This window comes from Narcine bancroftii, chromosome 6 (genome assembly GCF_036971445.1).
Source record: "Narcine bancroftii isolate sNarBan1 chromosome 6, sNarBan1.hap1, whole genome shotgun sequence".
Taxonomy (NCBI): Eukaryota; Metazoa; Chordata; class Chondrichthyes; order Torpediniformes; family Narcinidae; genus Narcine; species Narcine bancroftii.
Window position 1 is genome coordinate 224,665,506 of NC_091474.1, and position 20,194 is coordinate 224,685,699.

A 20,194-nucleotide genomic window follows, 5' to 3' on the forward strand; every position below is an offset into this window, starting at 1 on the left:
AGATAGCTGAAGAGATTGTAAAAACATTAATGGTAATATTTCAAGAATCATTATAGCCATGATTAGATGTAGAGGAGTGGAAAATTGCAAATATCTCTCCACTCCATTCCAAAAAAAAAGGGTGGTTCTGCTAGAGCTGCTGCCAGGGAAAGCAGAGACACAGCACTTTTCCAAAGGGTTCAACCACTTGGTCCTAATGCCGGGGCTCTGCACAGACTTAAAAACCCTGATTAAAGGAGCTGACGGTGTTTGTAAGTAAAATCCTGCAACTGCGGAGATTAGTGCCCAAGATGGCGGAGCCTGTGCTCAGCAGCGGCCATGAGGGGTTGCAGATTCTGGGATCAGTGGACTGGCACAAGGTACCAGAAACAGGGAGAACACTCCCCACCTGCCCTACAGGATATGACCCTACAGGATGGTGATCACAGCAGCAAACCAGCGAGGGACTCAGCGACTGAGGGACCCACACAAGCTGTGGATAACTTGTGGATGGGGGGGCCTGCACGGGCTGCTGGAGACCAGCTCATAGGAACCATGTATTGGAGCTGGGATTCAAGAGGGTGCTGATGGAAAAGAAGGCACAGGAAGGGCCTCAGATGCTGAAGGCTTCCTGATATTGTTGAGATTTGGAACTGGAGCCTTGGTTGCTAAGGAATTGAACAGTTGTCTGTGTGCTGTGGGAGCGCTGGAGGCGAATCAACAGACACTCTGACTCTGAAGGGACTCTTTTGCTTCTCATTCTCTTTCGTACTCTAAGCGGCACTGGGCGACACCATTAGCAACTGTCTGCCTTATGACAGGCAGAAGGCAATTTTGTGTAATATATGTTCTGTACAATTAAATGACAATAAAGGAATCTTTAAATTCTTAAATCACTCTTTGATGCAAAAGACAGGAAATTATAGCCAGATTATTATTAGCTGAACCTCAGTGGTTGGTAAGGTTTTAGAATCCATTATCAAGGATGAGGTTTCAGTGTACTTGGAAGCACATTAATAAAATTGGCTAAATCAGCATGGTTTCCTTCAGCAGAGATCTTGCCTAACAGGTCCGTTGGAAACCTTTGAGGAAGTAATACGCCAGGTATACAGAGGAAAGTTGATGGATGTTGTTTACTTGGATTTTCAGAAGGCCTTTGACAAGGTGCTGCTTATGAGCCTTCTAAACAAGATAGAAGCCAATGGTATTACAGGAAAAGCATTAGCATGGATAGAAGATTGGCTGACTTGCAGAAGGCACAGAGTGGGAATAAAGAGGGCCTTATTTGGCTGGCTGCAGGTGACTTGTGGTTTTCTGCAAGAGTTGTTTGGTCCACTACTTTTCATGTCATAAATTAACAGTCTGGCTGACAGAATTGATGTTTTTTTGGGTGTTTCCACATTATACAAAGATAGTTAAAGGGATACTAATGTTAAGGAATCAAGGCTGCTGAATGACTTGGACAGGTAGGAGAATGGGCAAATGTGGCCAATGGAATACAGCATGGGGAGGTTTATGGTCAGGGACGTTAGTAAAAGAAATAAAGATGCAGACTATTTTCTAAATGAAGAGAAAATTCAGAAAACAGATCCAAAGGGACTTGGGAGTCCAAGTGCAGGATTCACTCAAGGTTCATTTGCATGTTGAGTGGGCACTAAGGAAAGCAAATGCAATGATGGGATTCATTTTGAGAGGACTATTAAATTATGTAGTGCTGTGGCTAAACTGTATAAAGAAGTTGGTCAGATCATATTGTGAGCAGTTTTGGGCTCTATGTTTAAGGAGAGATGTGGTGGTATTGGAGAGGGCCTAGAGGAGGTTTACTAGATTAATCCCAGGAATGAGAAGATTAACATATGAGGAGCAGTTAGTGACTCTGGTCCTGTACTTGCTGGAGTCTAGAAGGATGAGGGGAGTGTAGAACCTGGGGAGTTTTGTTGGTTGAAAAGAAACATACCAATTATTGAAAGGGCTAGATAGTGTGAGCATGGAGAAAATATTTCCTTGAGTACTGTTGGGGCGGACAGTCAAGCTGGGGAAAGCATCAGTGGCTGTACCTCTGGCACAAGATCGGCCTCTGTAGCCCAGAAGGGTAGGGAAAGGAAGAGGAGGGCAATAGTTATAAGGGATTTGATGGTCAGGAGAATACGATAAAGTAAACTGGATGGTGGTTTGCCTCCCTGGTGACTTCCCTGAGGGAAGTCAGAGATTGTAGACAAAGTTTACGGGTGGAAAGACAAGAGATCGAGAAGGAAAATGATCGGTGCAATGATGGAGTGGGGGATGACAGTAATAAATAAGAGTTGACCGTAAAGATGGGGACAAACAGAGGGAAAGATGTGGGAAATCTCTGAAATGCATTTACTTCAATGATAGGAGTATTGATTACATACTGTGCCAACCGATAGTCTGGGCAAAAATAGTATCAGGTGGAGGATGAATGCTGTGGCTAAAGGGGTGGAGTAAGGGGCAGGGATATGAGTTCTTGGATAACTAGGACCTTTTTTGGAGGAGGTGGGACTTGTACCAAATGGTCGGGTTCCATCTGAATCCCAGAGGGACCAGGATCCTGGCGGGGGCATTTTTTAGGGCTACTAAGGAGGCTTTAAACTAGTGTGGTTGGGGGAAGGGGTCCATACAAATGAGAACAGCAAGGAGAAGGTTTGTCCGCAAATAGAGAAGGCTTGTAGACAAAGTTTACGGGTGGAAAGACGAGATCGAGAAGGAAAATGATCGGTGCAATGATGGAGTGGGGGATGACAGTAATAAATAAGAGTTGACCGTAAAGATGGGGACAAACAGAGGGAAAGATGTGGGAAATCTCTGAAATGCATTTACTTTAATGATAGGAGTATTGTAAGGAAGGTGGATGAGCTGAAGGTGTGGATAGACACGGCAGTATGCCATGGTGGTGATTAGTGAGATGTGGTTGCAGGAGGCTTGTGACTGGCAGCTAAATATTCTGGGATTTCACTGCTTTAGGTGTGATAGAATTGGAGGGGTAAGAGTGAGTGGTGTAGCATTGCTTGTCAGGGAAAATATTACGGCGGTGCTGATACGAGATAGATTGGAGGGATCGTCAAGGGAGGCAGTATGGGTGGAATTAAAAAATGGAAAAGAAGAAGTTATAATTATAGGGATGTATTATAGACCACCTAGTGGGTTGCGAGAAATAGAGGAACAAATGTGTAAGGAAATAGCAGAGATTTGTAGTAAGCACAGGGTTGTGTTAGTGGAGGATTTTAATTTTCCTGATATAGATTGGGAAACACATTCTGTGAAGGGGCTGGATAGATTAGAATTTGAAAAATGTGTGCAGGATAGTATTTTGCAGCAATACATTGAGTTACCCACTAGAGAAGGGGCAGTGTTGGATCTACCATTGGGGAATGAGATAGGGCAGGTGACTGAGGTGTGTGTTGGGGAGCACTTCAGATCCAGTGATCGTGGTACTATTAGTTTCAATATAATTATGGAAAGGGAATGGTTTGGTCCAATTTGAGTGGGGAAAAGCCAGATTTGAAGAAATGAGAAAGAATTTGCAAAGAATGGTTTAGGCTGATTTGTTTTATGGGAAGGAGGTAGAGGAGAATTGGAGCTCATTTAAAGGTGAGATTTTGAGGGCACAGAATCTTTATGTTCCTGTTAGGATAAATGGTAGAGCCAAACGTTTGAGAGAGCCATGGTTTTCAAGGGAAATTAGAAAGTTGGTTTGAATTAAAGGAGAGGCCTACATTAAATATAATAAACAAGGTATGCACGAGATGCTTGGAAAATAGATGGATTGCAAAAAAGAAGCTCAAGAAAAAAATTAGGAAAGTAAAAAGAAGGAACGAGGTGGCTAGCAAACAGGGTGAAAGTAAATCTGAAGGGTTTTTACAAATGTGTAAATAGCAAAAGGAGAGTGAAAGATAAAATTGGTCCCTTAGAGGATCAGAGTGAACAACTGTGTATGGAGCCGAATGAGATGGGAGAGGTATTGAACGAGTTTTTCTCTTCAGTATTCACTAGGGAAAAGGATATCTAATTGTGTAAGATAAGAGAAGCAAAAGGAGTAATTATTGAAAATGTAGGGATTAGGAAAGAGTGGGTGTTGGAACTTTTGAGGCATATAAAAGTGTCTCCAGGTCCCAACAGGATTTTCCCCAGAACCTTGAGGGAAGTCAAGGAGGAAATAGCGGAGACTCTGAGAATGATTTTTCAAAAGTCACTGAGGGGGGCATGGAGTCGCAGGACTGGCGTATCGCAAACATGGTTCCTCTGTTTAAAAAGGGCTCCAGGTGTAGGCCCAGCAATTATAGGCCAGTAAGTTTGATGTCGGTGGTTGATAAACTAATGAAAAATATTCTTAGAGATAATATGTACAAGTATCTAGAGGTGCAGAGATGGATCAGAGACACCCAACATGGGTTTGTGTGGGGAAGGTCACGTTTGACAAATCTTTTTGAATTTTTTGAGGAGGTGACTATGAAGGTCGATGAAGGTAGAGCAGTAGATGTAGTCTATATGGATTTCAGTAAGGCCTTCGATAAGGTTCCACGTGGAAGGTTGGTAAGGAAGGTTCAGGCATTAGGTATTAATGTTGAGATAGTCAGATAGGTTCAACGTTGGCTAGAAGGTAGATGCCAGAGAGTCATGGTGGATAACTGTCTGTTATGATGGAGGCCGGTGATGAGTGGTGTTCCTCAGGGCTCGCTGTTGGGTCCCTTGTTTGTCATTTACATTAATGATTTGGATGATGGAGTGGTAAATTGGAGTAGTAAATTGGGTTAGTAAATATGCGAACGATACAAAGATAGGGGGAGTTGTGGATAGTGAAGATGGTTTTTGGGGACTGCAGAAGGATTTGGACTGCCTAGAAGAGTGGGCTGAAAGATAACAGATGGAGTTTAATACTGATAATGTGAAGTGCTTCATTTTGGGAAAAATAATCAAAACAGAACATATGCAGTGAAGGGGAGGGCATTGAGGAATGCAGAGGAACAGAGAGATCTTAGAATAACGGTTCATTGTTCTTTGAAAGTCGAATCTCATGTGGATAGAGTGGGAAAGAAGTCTTTTGGTATGCTGGCCTTTATAAATCAAAGCATAGAATATAGGAGCTGGGAAGTGATGTTGAGACTATTCAAGGCATTGGTGAGGCCAAATTTGGAATATTGTGTGCAGTTCTGGTCCCCAAATTATAGGAAGAATATCAATAAGGAGAGAGGGTGCAGAGAAGATTTACTAAAATGTTGCCTGGATTGCAGTATCTAGAATACAAAAAAAGATTGAGTAGACTGGGTCTTTATTCAAGGTTGAGGGGGGATTTTATAGAGGTATTTAAAATTATGAGGGAGATAGAATGAATAGATGTGAATATGCTCTTCCCCTTGAGGATAGGTGAGATTGTAATGAGGGGTCATGAATTAACGGTTAGGGGGAAAGTTTAGAAGTAACTTGAGAGGGAGCTTCAGAGAGTGGTGGCTAAGTGGAATGACCTGCAGGAAGAGGTGGTTATGGGTAGGGTTCAGGTAAGTGGGACTAAAAGAGAACACTTAAATCGGTACAGACTAGAGGGGCTGAGATGGCCTGTTTCCGTATTGTAATTGTTATATGGTTATATGGGAGAGTCAAGGGCCAGAGGGCACAGCCTCGGAATTAAAGGATGTCTCTTTAGAACAGAGATGAGGAGAAATTTCTTCAGCCAGAGGGTGAAAAAATTAAGGAATTTGTTGTCACAGACATCCTTAGAGGCTACATTATTGGGTAAATGAATATCAAGCGTTGATGGGTGCTTGATTCTTAAGTGTGACAAAGGTTACTGGAAGAAAGCAGGAAAATGGAGAATTGAGGGGAAAAAAAATCAAGCCACAATATAATGACTTAATTATGCCATATTGTCTTATGGTCTGAACTTGAAATGAGAAGAATGCTTGAAATGCCCAGAAGATTGTGCAGTATCTGCAGAGAGAGAGAAAAACCTAGTTCACATTGCAGATGGATAACCTGACTGCAGATTGGGCAGCCTGATTTGGGCATGAAAAATAAGTTATCTGAAATTAGTGAAGTCCGGAAGGCTATAACAGGGAACATTAGTGGGGAATGGGAAAGCTCTGTAAGCTGACTGAGACTTGAAGGGTTGAAATTGGCTTTCTTCTGTGTTGTAAGGAAATAGATGAAAATGAACATGGCCACATATCAAGCTGTTTTTCAAGCTTTCAGCAGGAGTTTTGACTCTTTTCCTATTCCTTCATTAATCTTCTATCTATAAGTCTGTAAACATTGGGGTCATCTGGGAAACCTCGACTTCACCTCGTGGTGGTACACCACTGGCCTACTGCAGGGGGCAACCTCTGTACCTGCAGAGCAGCATGGGGTCAAGACCACACCTGGCCGGCTGTCAATCAGCCGACCTAACTGGACCAACCCCCACCCGGTTGGGTGTCAATCACCCTCCGGGATATAAGCCTGCGCTGGCCCTTTGAGGTCACACTCTCAGAGCTCACACCAAACAGTAGCACACTCTCACAGCTGGCTCTGTGGAGTTCTACATCAATAAAGTCTTTTGGTTTTGTGTGTTTGCTTCTGACCGACAGCGCACCAAAATTTATTCGACTTAAAATTTTTACAAGCTGCTATGGAAAAGCTCCTGAGCGCCAGGAGCCTCAAGATCGACCCACGCCACCTGGAAGCACAGACACACTTTGAGATCTGGCGACACACAGTCGAAGCAATCATCGAGGCTCACGCTGACAACATCCTGGACTCCGATCGGAAGAGACTCGTCCTACTCCGATCCAAGCTGGGTCCCCGAGCCTTCCAGGCTCTCAAAGACTGCACAGGATACTCGGAAGCGATGAGCACCCTCGAGGCCATGTACAAACCTCCCACAAACGTGGTCTTTGCAAGGTACCTCCTGAGTATCCGAGCTCAACAACCCAGGGAGGCGGCCGAGTCCTACCTGGGGGCCCTGCAAGTTGGCCTGACCTTGCCTGGCAGAACCAGGGTTAAGTGAAAGGGAGGTCGAGAGACTGATCAGGGACACCTACGTCCGAGGGCCACCAGACAGAAGCTGCTGGAAGAAAATATCTACTTGCTGGCCAAAACAGTGGAGGTAGTTTGAACCCTGGAGGCAGCTGCCCTACACACCGAAGACTTCAATTCCAGACTCCCTCAGGCCTCCTTGTGGTCAGCACAATCGGCTGCTGTGGCCCTGGATCAAGCTGGGGAAGAAAGATTCGCTGCTGTGAGCGCCCAGTGCTCCTGTAAGTACTGTGGGTCCCGGTGTGGGTCTGATTGCCAATTACGCCAAAACTGCCTGGTCAAATCCCAGTACTGCTCGAGATGCGGCAAGAAAGGCCACTTCGCAAAGATGTGCCTCTCAAAGCCAGCCGGCAACTCAGCTGCCCTTTATGATCTTCCCCCCTCCTTCACAGCCCCCACCACGTGCGATTGCTGGGGGTCACCATAGGCCCCGCAGCCACTTCCGTCCTCCCCAGCCCCGGCAACCAAACTTCCGGCCTCACCGGCAATAATTGCCACGTGCACACCATGTGCCCGGCCCACCTCTCACTCTCGCCAGCGCCACCCGCCGAAAACTACAACAGCGTCACTTCTGGTCAACGGAGTAACATTACTTCCGCTGGCCGTGATGACGTCACCCTCCCCGACAGCCAGTGGAGTGATATCACTTCCCCCGACACACCGAGCGATGCCAGAAAAGAAGGCCAGCCACACCTCGCCAGCCACGTCTCACCTTCCCGCATGGCGCTGCCATCTTGGGCCAGACCGACACTGACACTGCCGTCAGCGAGCCCCCGCCCCAGGCTTCCAGCGATGATGACATGGTCAACACGGGCGCTGACCAGGCCGCCCTGCCGACGCACCCCACGCCTCTGGACACCGCCAACCACCGCACACTGCAACCCACAACACACGGAGAGCACCACTGATCAGCACTCACCTCTCACAATGCCTGCAGAGGACGCTAACGACCACACCACCTCCAGTGTCAGGTACCGACAATTCAGACCCCGCAGTGGACCTAGCAGCCACCACCCTGGCCAGGAACGTTCCTCACGACCTTGGGTGCTCTATAATGGACATTAAAATCAATGGACAGGAGATTGGCAATGGGAATGTCCCTCCCGGCATAGCTTGCGTACCTGGGACCGGTGCTCCTGTGTAGACACATGCGGGTGCACAAGGCCGAGCAGGTATTCCTCCTACACGCAAACCACAGCTATGCCTACGTTAGGTTTGGCAGCGGCAGGGAGGACACTATCTCAACCAGGGACCTGGCACTGGCAGGAGCACCCACCACAACACAGTATCCTCCAGCCCAGGAACCCGCCAGCCTGACACACACCCACGACCCTGAACAGCTATGGGGCACTCAAGACCTCATTGTGAACCAAGGACTTGCTACAACCGTGGGGGACGAGCCCATCCCCCTATGCATCTGATGCGATGCACACGACTCGACCCCGGGCTCCCTGGCCACCTCTCCGCGCTACACCACACCAGCTGCTCCGGCTTCTGGCCCCAGCCCTCTCACACCCTCACCGACCAGTGACCAGGAGCCAGTTCTCCGACGGTCGCAGAGACTCTGATGGCCACCGGACTGTCTAAATTTGTAAATATTGTATATGTTGGGGTTTTTACTGCAACCCCCCCCCCCCAGTCAATTTTAAAGAAGGGGGTGAATGTGGAGATACACCACTGGCCTACTGTAGGGGGCAACCTCTATACCTGCAGAACAGCATGGAGACAAGACAACACATGGCCGGCTGTCAATCAGCTGACCTGAATGGACCAAGACCCAGCCAGTTGGGTGTCAATCACCCTCCAGGATATAAGCCTGCGCCTGCCCTTCGAGGTTACATTCTCAGAGCTCACAGCAAACAGCAGTACACTCTCACAGCTGGCTCTGTGGAGTTTTACGTCAAATAAAGCCTGTTGTAAAGTCTTTTGGTTTTGTGTGTTTGCTTCTGACCAACAGTGCACCACACACCTGTAGCGTTCACGCTACGTGAGCTTGGAGAAGAACGACATACACACCAAAGACTTGAAGTCAAGTCTGGTTTATTACACTGCCCATTGTGTTTATATAGGCCCCAGCGCTAACATCAGGGCACTGCATCATCGAAGCGCCAGCCTGGGATTGGCCGGAGTTCCCACCACAGCTCGCTATCTTCTCACCATGTGGGAGGTTAACTGGGACAATGGCCGGTGTCACCCCAGATCCGCATGGTCGCTGCGTTCATCAGCCATTTTGTGGGCAAGTACGCGTCGCCATGCATGGGCGACTACACTTCCTTCAAAATTCGTCTTCTCTATCCAATCCTACACCTCTATGACTTTAATTAATTTTCTCACTTCTCGATTTCTTCTCCATGAAACATTACTCTTTCTCTTTCCACTACTAAGTGTTTCCCACATTTTCTGATTTTGTTGCTGAGGAAGATAAACAGATTAATTAATATCGAAAGAAGATGCCAGATCACTTAATAATTTTAAAATTATTCACGTGTAGGAAGATTAGAAAAACAACCTCTTTATTTAAAAAAAGGAAAGATTAAAGTAAACTGTTCATATAGAAAGGGATTTCTGTTTCCTTGTACACAATCATAAGATGTTACTATGCAGGTGAAGGAAACAATGAGGAGGACACATGTCATGCTCCAAAAGGGATGGAATAGAAGAGCAAGTACGTTTTTGCTGTAGATATAAGGGGAGAAGTGCAAAAGCCTGAAGTCAAGCACATCTAGATTCAAGAACAATTTCTTTCTAAGCACTTCTTTCTTTGGCTTGGCTTCGCTGACGAAAATTTATGGAGGGGTATGTCCACGTCTGCTGCAGGCTCGTTGGTGACTGACAAGTCCGATGCGGGACAGGCAGGCAAGGTTGCAGTGGTTGCAAGGGAAAATTGGTTGGTTGGGGTTGGGTGTTGGGTTTTACCTCCTTTGTCTTTTGTCAGTGAGGTGGGCTCTGCAGTCTTCTTCAAAGGAGGTTGCTGCCCGCCGAAATGTGAGGCGCCAAGATGCACGGTTGGAGGCGATATCAGCCCACTGGCGGTGGTCAATGTGGCAGGCACCAAGAGATTTCTTTAAGCAGTCCATGTACCTCTTCTTTGGTGCACCTCTGTCTCAGTGGCCATGGAGAGCTCGCCATAGAACACGATCTTGGGAAGGCGATGGTCCTCCATTCTGGAGACGTGACCCACCCAGCGCAGTTGGGTCTTCAGCAGCATGGATTCGATGCTTGCGGACTCTGCCAGCTCGAGTACTTCGATGTTGGTGATGAAGTCATTCCAATGAATGTTGAGGATGGAGTGGAGACAGCGCTGATGGGACGCGTTCTAGGAGCTGTAGGTGATGCCGGTAGAGGACCCATGATTCGGAGCCGAACAGGAGCGTGGGTATGACAATGGCTCAGTACACGTTGATCTTTGTGTGTTTCTTCAGGTGGTTGTTTTTCCAGACTCTTTTGTGTAGTCTTCCAAAGGCGCTATTTGCCTTGGCGAGTCTGTTGTCTATCTCTTTGTCGATCCTTGCATCAGATGAAATGGTGCAGCCGAGGTAGGTAAACTGGTTGACCGTTTTGAGTTCTGTGTGCCCAATGGAGATGTGGGGGGGTGGGGGGGAGCTGGTAGTCATGGTGGGGAGCTGGCTGATGGAGGACCTCAATTTTCTTCAGTCTGACTTCCAGGCCAAACATTTTGGCAGTTTCCGCAAAACAGGTCGTCATGCGCTGGAGAGCTGGCTATTAGCTCTTGAAATGTCAAATTTACAGGGTGGTATGGTTAGCGCAACTCTACTACAGTGCCAGCGACCGGGTTTGAATTTGGTGCCATCTGTAAGAAGTTTGTACATTTTCTCTGTGTCAGCATGGGTTTTCTCCAGGTGTTCCTGTTTCCTCAAACCCTTCAAAACATGCAGGGATTGTAGATTAATTGTTGTATTTGGGTGGCACAGGCTCATGGGCCAGAAGGGTCTGTTACTTTGCTGTATGTCTAATATCATCCGAAACATAACACCTTTATAAGAAGATCAAAGATATGTCTGTACTACTGATAGAACACATTATTTTGCCCTATTGGCCATTTTTATTGATATATATATGTTTATATTCTTTGTGGTACCTTGATTATATTTTGTGTTAGTGTGCTTTATGCAACTGGAAAGCTGCAATAAGAAAGACTTTCATTGTATCTGCATATTGTATTGATCTATTTAACAATAAACTCATTTATTCATTCTTATTCTCTATAAATGGACAAAATCTGGTGTGACAGAAGGAAGATATTGACATTTATTTCTCATAGTTATAGTTAACTTAATTAGTGATCACATCATTGATAAATGCACTTTGGACTACAATGTAGTCAAATGTACCTAAAACTAGAATTTCACCCCATTTACCTGTTAGGTTGTGAGCTATTCAAATATCTGTTGATTTGATTTCTCAAAAGACAACTCAATTTCTGCATCTTGAGCATGCAAGCTTTGTAAAATGAAATATTTGGAATGACATTAATTTTTTTTGTCTTGGCATCACTTAATGTTATCTGTAACAACCCAAGTCGAGCAACCCATTTCTAATGTTGGCTTTTTTTTTGCATGCCATAAAAACTGAATAAAGTTAATTATTAACTTTATCGCTGGAATTATTTCCACTTTCCTAAACCAATAGATCAGAATAAGCAGTAAAGTATAAACATTCTTGTAATTTAGTATTGTTACATTTTATGAATTTAGGGATGGAATGTTGTAGAAAAAGACATGTTTTACAAAATATATACAATGCTAAGATAGTGTGTTAGATTCAATTATATACCAATAGATAATGTTATAAATTTTACTATTTCTCCTAATTATCAATTAAAATGTATCATAAAGTTGGAAGGTGAAATTAACTCATATTTTTAAACAATGTTTTTAAATTATTTGTGTTTTCTCATTGGAAGGTCACTGCTGCCCTGCGCAACTTGGCAGACCTGCCTTTGTCCCGATCCAGGTTCCTCAGCACTGGAGCCCTATTGGAACTGTGTGTGATAATGGAGCAGCACATAAATGATAAAGACATTTGTTTGAATGTAGCCAGAATATTCAGGTAATGGGATAAAAACATTCAGTGAGCAACTATTGTAAAATTCTAGATAAATTAAAATATTTTAGAACTGTCTCATTTCGCTTTAAATTTTATGAAATAGTGATTGTTCTTATAAATTAGCATTTATTTTAAAATTATTTTATTTACAGCATGTTAGAAACCAATCCCTGCCATTTCAACCTGTGTCACCCAATAACACCCAAATTAACCTACAATCTCATACATTTTAGAGGGTGCGAGGAAACCGCAACACCTGGGGAAAACCCACAGGAAGAATATACAAACTCCTTACTGACAGTGTCTGATTTGAACCGGGTTTCTGGCACTGTAATAATGCAAATGCTAAGTGCTATGCAAACTGTGCCTCCAGTTTGTCTAGATAAGGAACTACATAATTTATTGAATGTGACAAAAAAAGCCACAACAATCAAAGTCTATTTGATAAAATTTCATGCCTAATACAATTGAGTATGTGTTCTGAAAGCTGGTGTAGAAGCACATCAGTTCCTTTCTGAGCGGTGACATGGATCCATCCAGTTCACCTATTGTAGCAACAGATCTACATGGATGCCATCTCACTGGTGCTACACAAAGCTCTGGACTACCTGGACAGCAAAGATGCATTCATTAGGATGTTCTTTATTGACTACAGTTTGGCATTTAACACCATCATCTCCTCAAAATTGATCAGCCAACTTCAAGACCTGGGTCTCAACATCCCACTGTGTAATTGGATCATGAATTTCCTCACCATTTCCTCACAATAACTGAGGAATGGTAAGAACATCTCCTCCACAATCTCCATCAGTACCGGAGCACCACAGGGCTGCATCTTAGCCCCCTGCTCTACTCATTTTACGCCTATGACTGTGTGGCTCAGTACGACAGTAACACCATCTACAAATTTGCTGACAATACCACAGTAGTGGGTTGTGTGAAGAAAGTATACAGGAGGAAGATCGAAAACTTGGCTGAATTCAATGTCAATGTCACCAAAATCAAGGAGCTGATTGTTGAAGGGAAAACCAGAGGTGTTCGATCCATTGATCATTGGGGGATCAGAGGTGGAGAGGTTGAGTTTATTTAAGTTCTTGGGAGTCACTATATTGGAGGATCTTTCCTGGACCCAACACACTAATGGACTTAAGAATAAACCATGTCAGCCCCTCTACTTCTTCAGGAGTTTGCGGAGGTTTGGTATGACACCATAAACCCTGGCAAATGTCTACATATGTGTAGTGGAAAATGTGCTGACCGGCTGCATCATGGTCGGGTATGGAGACACCAATACCCGTGAGCATAAAGCCCTGAAAAAGAAAGGGAGATGTAATGATATGATCATGGTTGCATGACCACTAGCAAGATCTTAAGGATCATATTTCCTTTTTGATTATACTTGGCTGCCAGCAGGGGACTGGCACAGATGGAGAAACTGCTGTATGGCAGATCTGTTATGGAGGCTTACAGCCTCATGGCATGCCACATGGGCTGTTTACAACAACTTTAAAGTAAAAAACCTTTTCCATCCATGTGTTGTCTAAGAACTCACACATACGAATACAAGATGAAACAGTTATTGTGCTTTCCTTTAGTACTGTCCTTGAATCAAGTGGCAACCACAACCTTTTGTAGGGAGAGATGAAAGATATCTGTGACTACACCAACTGGCTGATCTGCACAGGATCTTAGGAATTGACCAGAGTCACCATCTTTTCAGGTTCTCTCTCTTCAAGATGGATCTGATGTTCTTAGCATCTGATGTTCCTGTGGGTGCAGGAACGCAAGAAGTAGTTGTGTGAATATTGCTATGCTGACTGGCTTTGCCTTGAACTTCACGATGCCTCACCATATTTGCCAAATGTCTATGATGTTCTCATGGGACTCAAACCTAGTGCATTATTGTCTCTTGGCTTCCTTGATAACCTTACGAAGATTGTGTTTGGATTTCTTGAATGCCTGTAATATGGCATTCAGTAGTGAGTTGACTTTGCATTTCATCCATGATTTCTTATTAGGGAGCATCAGTACTGTCTTTTTAGTCATGCAGTCTTCCACCCACTTACTGCTGAAGTTGGTGATGGCAGTGCTATATTCATTGACTTTGGTCGCTCATTTCTTTAACACAAACAAGTCTACCAACCTGAAGCAATTACATTGGATGCCATCCTTTTCTGCAGAATGACTTTCACTGCTGGCCCCTGTCTCCTCAGCTTCTGCTTGTATGCAGGTAGAAGCAACGTGGCCTAATGATCTGACTTACCGAAATTTAGATGTGGGATAGAATGGTGGGCATTTTTTATGATTAAGGGTGTTGGGTCCTCTGATGGGATGGGGGACGTACTGAAGGAATTTAGATAAGATGTTCTTTGTAAGCTTGGTTGAAGACCCAACTATTATCAATGTGGCCTTTTTATACTTTGTTTTGAGGTTGTTGTTGAGGATGAATAATTCATCAAACACTAGCCTTGATGAGTTGTAGATTGCCGTCAGTAGGGCCGATATAAATTCTTGTGGCAGATAGTAGGGGCAGCACTTCACCTTTTCATTTTCCAAGTTTGACGTTCAGGAAATCACCAGGACCTCCACATCTGAGCATCATATGGTGTTAATGAGAAAGCAGACACCTCTGCCTCCTGCTTCATGAGGATACTATGAAGTCCATCTGGTGGATTGAGAAGCCCTCAGTTGTATAGTACAGTCAGGAGTGGAAGGTCTTGACGTGAGAAACAGAGCACATGCAGTCTCTCAGCTCCCTTTGAAAAGCAAGTTTGTCTAACTTATTCTTTCTTTGGCTTGGCTTCGCAGACGAAGATTTATGGAGGGGTATGTCCATGTCTGCTGCAGGCTCGTTGGTGACTGACAAGTCTGATGCGGGTCAGGCAGAAATGGTTGCAGCGATTGCAAGGGAAAATTGGTGGGTTGGGTGTTGGGTTTTTCCTCTTTTGTCTTTTGTCAATGAGGTGGGCTCTGCAGTCTTCTTCAAAGGAGGTTGCTGCCCGCCGAACTGTGAGGTGCCAAGATGCACGGTTGGAGGCAATATCAGCCCACTGGTGGTGGTCAATCTGGTAGGCACCAAGAGATTTCTTTAAGCAGTCCATGTACCTCTTCTTTGGTGCATCTTTGTCTCAGTGGCCAGTGGAGAGCTCGCCATAGAACACGATCTTGGGAAGGCGATGGTCCTCCATTCTGGAGACGTGACCCACCCAGCGCAGTTGGGTCTTCAGCAGCATGGATTCGATGCTTGCGGACTCTGCCAGCTCGAGTACTTCGATGTTGGTGATGAAGTCATTCGACTGAATGTTGAGGATGGAGCGGAGACAGCGCTGATGGGAAGCATTCTAGGAGCTGTAGGTGATGCCGTTAGAGGACCCATGATTCTGAGCCGAACAGGAGCGTGGGTATGACAACAGCTCTTTGTGTGTTTCTTCAGGTGGTTGTTTTTCCAGACTCTTTTGTGTAGTCTTCCAAAAGCGCTATTTGCCTTGGTGAGTCTGTTGTCTATCTCTTTGTCGATCCTTGCATCAGATGAAATGGTGCAGCCGAGGTAGGTAAACTGGTTGACTGTTTTGAGTTCTGTGTGTCCAATGGAGATGTGGGGGGGTGGGGGGGGGGGGCTTATTCTTTATAGCTTGAATAATTGCAAAGAGAATCCTGTTGGAGTCTTTCCATTCTCACCTGTAGCCTAATATGCCTGCCCTGTTTTCCTGGGCTGATGGCAGACTCTGTTTGGGCCATGGGATTGGAATTTGGATTTCGTGATTCCCACAGGTAAGTGTTTGTTCCAATTTGGTCCATGAGTCTTGATGCATCTTCAAATGTTCCATAGGTCACGTCGACACTGTGGGAGGGGGGTGTATTTGGGGGTCAGGTATCGTCATATCCCCGATTGGACAAGGGTCTGCTGCTTTGGAGATCACAGTGAAACTCAGTACAGTACATCAACTACATGCAACATCACAATAATAACAATTTATCTTTTGTTTGTAGCAAACTTTCAGCCTACACTGACTGTTGCCTTGTGTTGTCAGAATGCTTAAGCTGCTACCAGTTATTTTTGACCCTCCTACACAGATACCAAAGGAATCAGGTTAGTTTTACTATTACTGAAGCACCTGGTTTTCATCACCTTGGATGTTTCAGAAACAGGCTTTATCTGCGTGGTTTCTATTGTACCAGAAAATAGAAGTTTTTCTTTCTTTTCCATTTTAAATATTAATGTGATCGACTCTCTAACTTTAGTCTTCTTCTGTTTTAACGTGGCTGGTCACTGAAATAATGTATTTAAATCACAAATACATGTATATTTATATATTTTGCAATCCTGAAGTGTTAATCAGAGGAATTATTACATTAAGATATAATATTTATACTTTGGTGAGAGAAATAGAATGTATGTGCTATTGGATATATACTGTTCATATTTGTAGCTTAATTTCTATGTGTGACATTGCAACTTTAAAAAAGTATTAATAGTATTTATTTTGTGCTCATAAATATTATGTATGACATTTTTAAGATTAAAGCAGCTTATGTAAAAAAAAAGTATGTAAAGTATGGTGAAATCTGCTTAAATATGTGCCTTGGCCACCATTCTCTTTTAAACAATATGAAGCTAGTAGATCTCCAAGCCTTAACAAATTTTGTGTGTTAATACCGATGATTAATCTCTCTTACCACCACCCCCCCCCCCCCCCCCACCTCCCATAGGTGTATCAGCTAGGGCATGAGTCCTGTGCATCACTTGAAGGGGTGTCCCCTCCCACCAATCCTCATTAGAGTTTAAAAAAAAAAGCTTGTATATGTGATTTAGGAGCAGGAGTGCAGATTGTTGACACCCTCTGCCACTCAATCTCGGTTACCTTGATCCATCTGTACCTCAGAGGCTCCAGTTCAACATTCCCTTCACTGCCACCAAAACCTGCACATGTTCTGCTGTAGGTTTTCTATTAAACTCAGCACTGGCCATTCTCTGAGGGGCAAGGGCTCTAGTACCAATCCTCCTTTAAAAAATAAGTTCTATGCAGTGTGCATGGCGATCTTGGCAAGCAAGCAGCTGAAAGTTGGCAATTTGTGTCTGTCTAAATGTCTCTTAAACTTTGCTACACTATCCCCTTAATCTATTTCCCCTGGCCGAACATTCTAGGCACCTAGCACTCTCTGTGTTTTTTTTAAAAAAGCTTCATAAATCTTCAAGCTTCCCCCCCCCACCTCACCCTGAAGCTGGCCTCTATTATTTGATAATTCCACCCTGGGAGTAGCGATCTGATCATGAGTGCTCATAATTTTACATACATTTATTAGGCCACCACTCCCCACCCCCAGAAATCCAATAAATGTATGTAATCCAGGCAATATCCTGGTGAACCTCTTCTGCACCCTCGCCAAGGCTCTATATCCTTCCAGTAATGCAACAACCAGAGGCAAATGCAGTCTCCACATTTTGCCATACAAACGTTTATACTGCTGCAGTATACTGACTTGTCAGCCACAAACGAGCCTGCAGCTGACGTGGACTTTTTACCCCCTCCATAAATCTTCGTCCGCGAAGCCAAGCCAAAGATACTGTCTTCCAGACTTTTATGCTCAGTGCCCATATCAATGAAAGAAATTATGCCATGTGTCTTCTTTACCACTCTATCCACTTGCATTGACATTTACTGTATACATTATTCTTATATTTGATATCCCAAAGTGCAGCACCCCACTCATTGCCCATATTTCTAACTGGTCTGTATATGGCTGAATCCTTTGATAAACTTCCTCAATAAAATACACACACACACACACAAAAAAATACACACACAATATACACATATATACTGTATGTCCCTGTATGTCTTCTGTAGCCAAGCCAATTTCAAATTCAATGTACCAAGTCTCCATGGATCCCATGTACTTTAATCTCTGGATCATCTTATATGATGGAATCTTTACTAAAGTCCGTGCACATAACATTCACTGCCTTAACCCAGGTCACCTTCATCACTTTCTCAAAAATTCAATTAAATTTGCAAGGCATGACCTCCACCACAAAGTCATGCTAGCTATCCCAAATTTCCATGGTTTTGTAGATCCTAGTTTAAAAACAAATATATACTGGGCATAGAAGGGATAGACACAAAGAATGTAGTGTACATCAGGCATTCTCAACCTTTATTTTTAGCTATGCCTCCTCCCCTCCCCCACCCCCCGACCCCCCCCCCACCGAGGTCTCTGCTCAAGTTGGCTCTCTTCCCAGTGAAACAGTCGTTTACTTGGTTTCTTCCATATTTCTTTCCAATTGACTACATAAAAAACACCATGATTTTATTCCATGGCCTCCTTAAATGTGCTGTGGCCCCCTGGGGGTGGGAGTGGGGAAGGTTGGTGGTGCATTCAGCCACCATTGAGAATGGTTGATGTCCATCAGTCAGTTATGGGTGTGATTCTTTCATTTTACAAAAAGTGGTTCAGAGGTCATTTGTAAATTGGAATATAAATGTTAATATACATCCCTGTTCAGGGATTATCTCCCATATTTTATCCACAATAAAGCAACATGAATATTTTACTTGTGATTGCCCACACATGGAATGGAGATGAATAGAATGTTAATCTGAAACAACACATGCACGTTCTTGAATCCACAGTCTGTCCCTGTCTATGCTATACTGGAATTTCTATACAGACTTAAATGCCCTGATAACTGAAGCTAGATCAACAGATATTGCCCTCTTGGGAGAGATATATAAAGAACAAATAATTCATTGTTACTTTGACTACATGTTAAAAGACATTCCTATACAGAATATTGACATTCGAAACTCTGTTTTGTTTTCAACTGCAAGTGTTACAAGATCAAACCAGCAACCACAAAGGCAGCATATCACACAGGGGTAAAGATGAACAATTACTTTATTAACAAAAAATTCACCTTCAAACTTTAATTCAAAACCCCCCCCTTTTATAACAATGCCCACTGGTTACTATGCAAATCTCTATAACAGTGTAAAACTAATAAATTCCCCAGCCTAAATATAACATATGTAATTAAAGTCTAAGTTATATTTCCAACTAGCCTACAGAAAAACTTAGACACAAAAACACACAAGTCTCACAAAACTTCGATCTCTTCTGAAGCAAAGATCATAAACAAAATTCAGTTTGTTTGGTAAACTGAAGCCAAAAGATCTTTGAGAGAGAGAGAGCACAAAATTCAAATCCTTCTGGCTACCTTCAGAATGTTCTTCCTTTTTGAAATCCCAACATTCTAAACTGTCCTCCAGACCATGACTCATGCTCTGGCCCTTCTTCCACTCCACAGGACCCCTAGTGGTGCTTTATCGTCCAAGTCCAGAAATGTTAGATAATTTTCTGCACATGCTCAGTCCGTCTCCCACTCTCTTAGCAGTCCACCTTCACCTTGGCTCTCTAAGGAAAACTGTCACTTTTTAACATAAAACCACACAATACCTAGGCCAATACGCCACACAGAACTCTGTAACATAAGTCATAAGAAGATTGGTACAGAGGGACCTGGTTGATATTCACATACAGTCAACAACAATTATCAAAATTTATCAGAATGAACTCAATCAATATTTTGAACTACACGAGGCAGAGAGTCATAGAGTTATACAGCTCAGAAACAGACCCTTTGGCTCAACTCATACCTGCTGACCAAGTTGTCTATCTGAGCTGGTCCCATTTGCCTGCATTTGGCCCATATCCCTCTATACCTCCCTATCCCTATCCAAATATCTTTTATATGTCATAATTGTTCCCACCTCTGGAAGTTCCTTTGGCAGCTTCTTCAATTACATTCCATCCTCTGTTTGAAAAAAATTGCCCTCTGGTCCCTTTTAAATATTCCCTCTCTCAATTTAAACCAGCACCCTCTAATTTTAGATTCTCTGACTTGGGGAAAAGTCTATGACTATTCAACTTATCCATGGCCCTCATGATTTTTAGAACTTCCATAAGCTCATCCCTCAGCCTTCTATCCTTCAAGAAAAAAAATCTTAGCTTATCCTTATTTCCTTACAACTTATACCTTCAAGTCTGGTAAGTTTATGTTTATTGTCATATTTGCCAAGTACAGAGAAAGGTTTGTTTTGCATGCTATCCAACATGTCTGTGT

At 43.7% G+C, this 20,194-nt stretch overlaps 1 protein-coding gene across 5 annotated transcripts in view; it reads left to right on the plus strand.

Annotated features, from left to right (window-relative positions):
* Nucleotides 1-20,194, plus strand: part of armc2 (armadillo repeat containing 2) — a 151,538-nt gene that overhangs the window by 101,209 nt on the left and 30,135 nt on the right. For all 5 annotated transcript variants that reach the window (XM_069887525.1, XM_069887524.1, XM_069887528.1 and 2 more), the window contains 2 exons: nucleotides 11,930-12,075; nucleotides 16,063-16,162. In XM_069887525.1, the coding sequence (XP_069743626.1) occupies nucleotides 11,930-12,075; nucleotides 16,063-16,162 (246 nt within the window). The remainder of the gene's footprint in view (nucleotides 1-11,929; nucleotides 12,076-16,062; nucleotides 16,163-20,194) is intronic.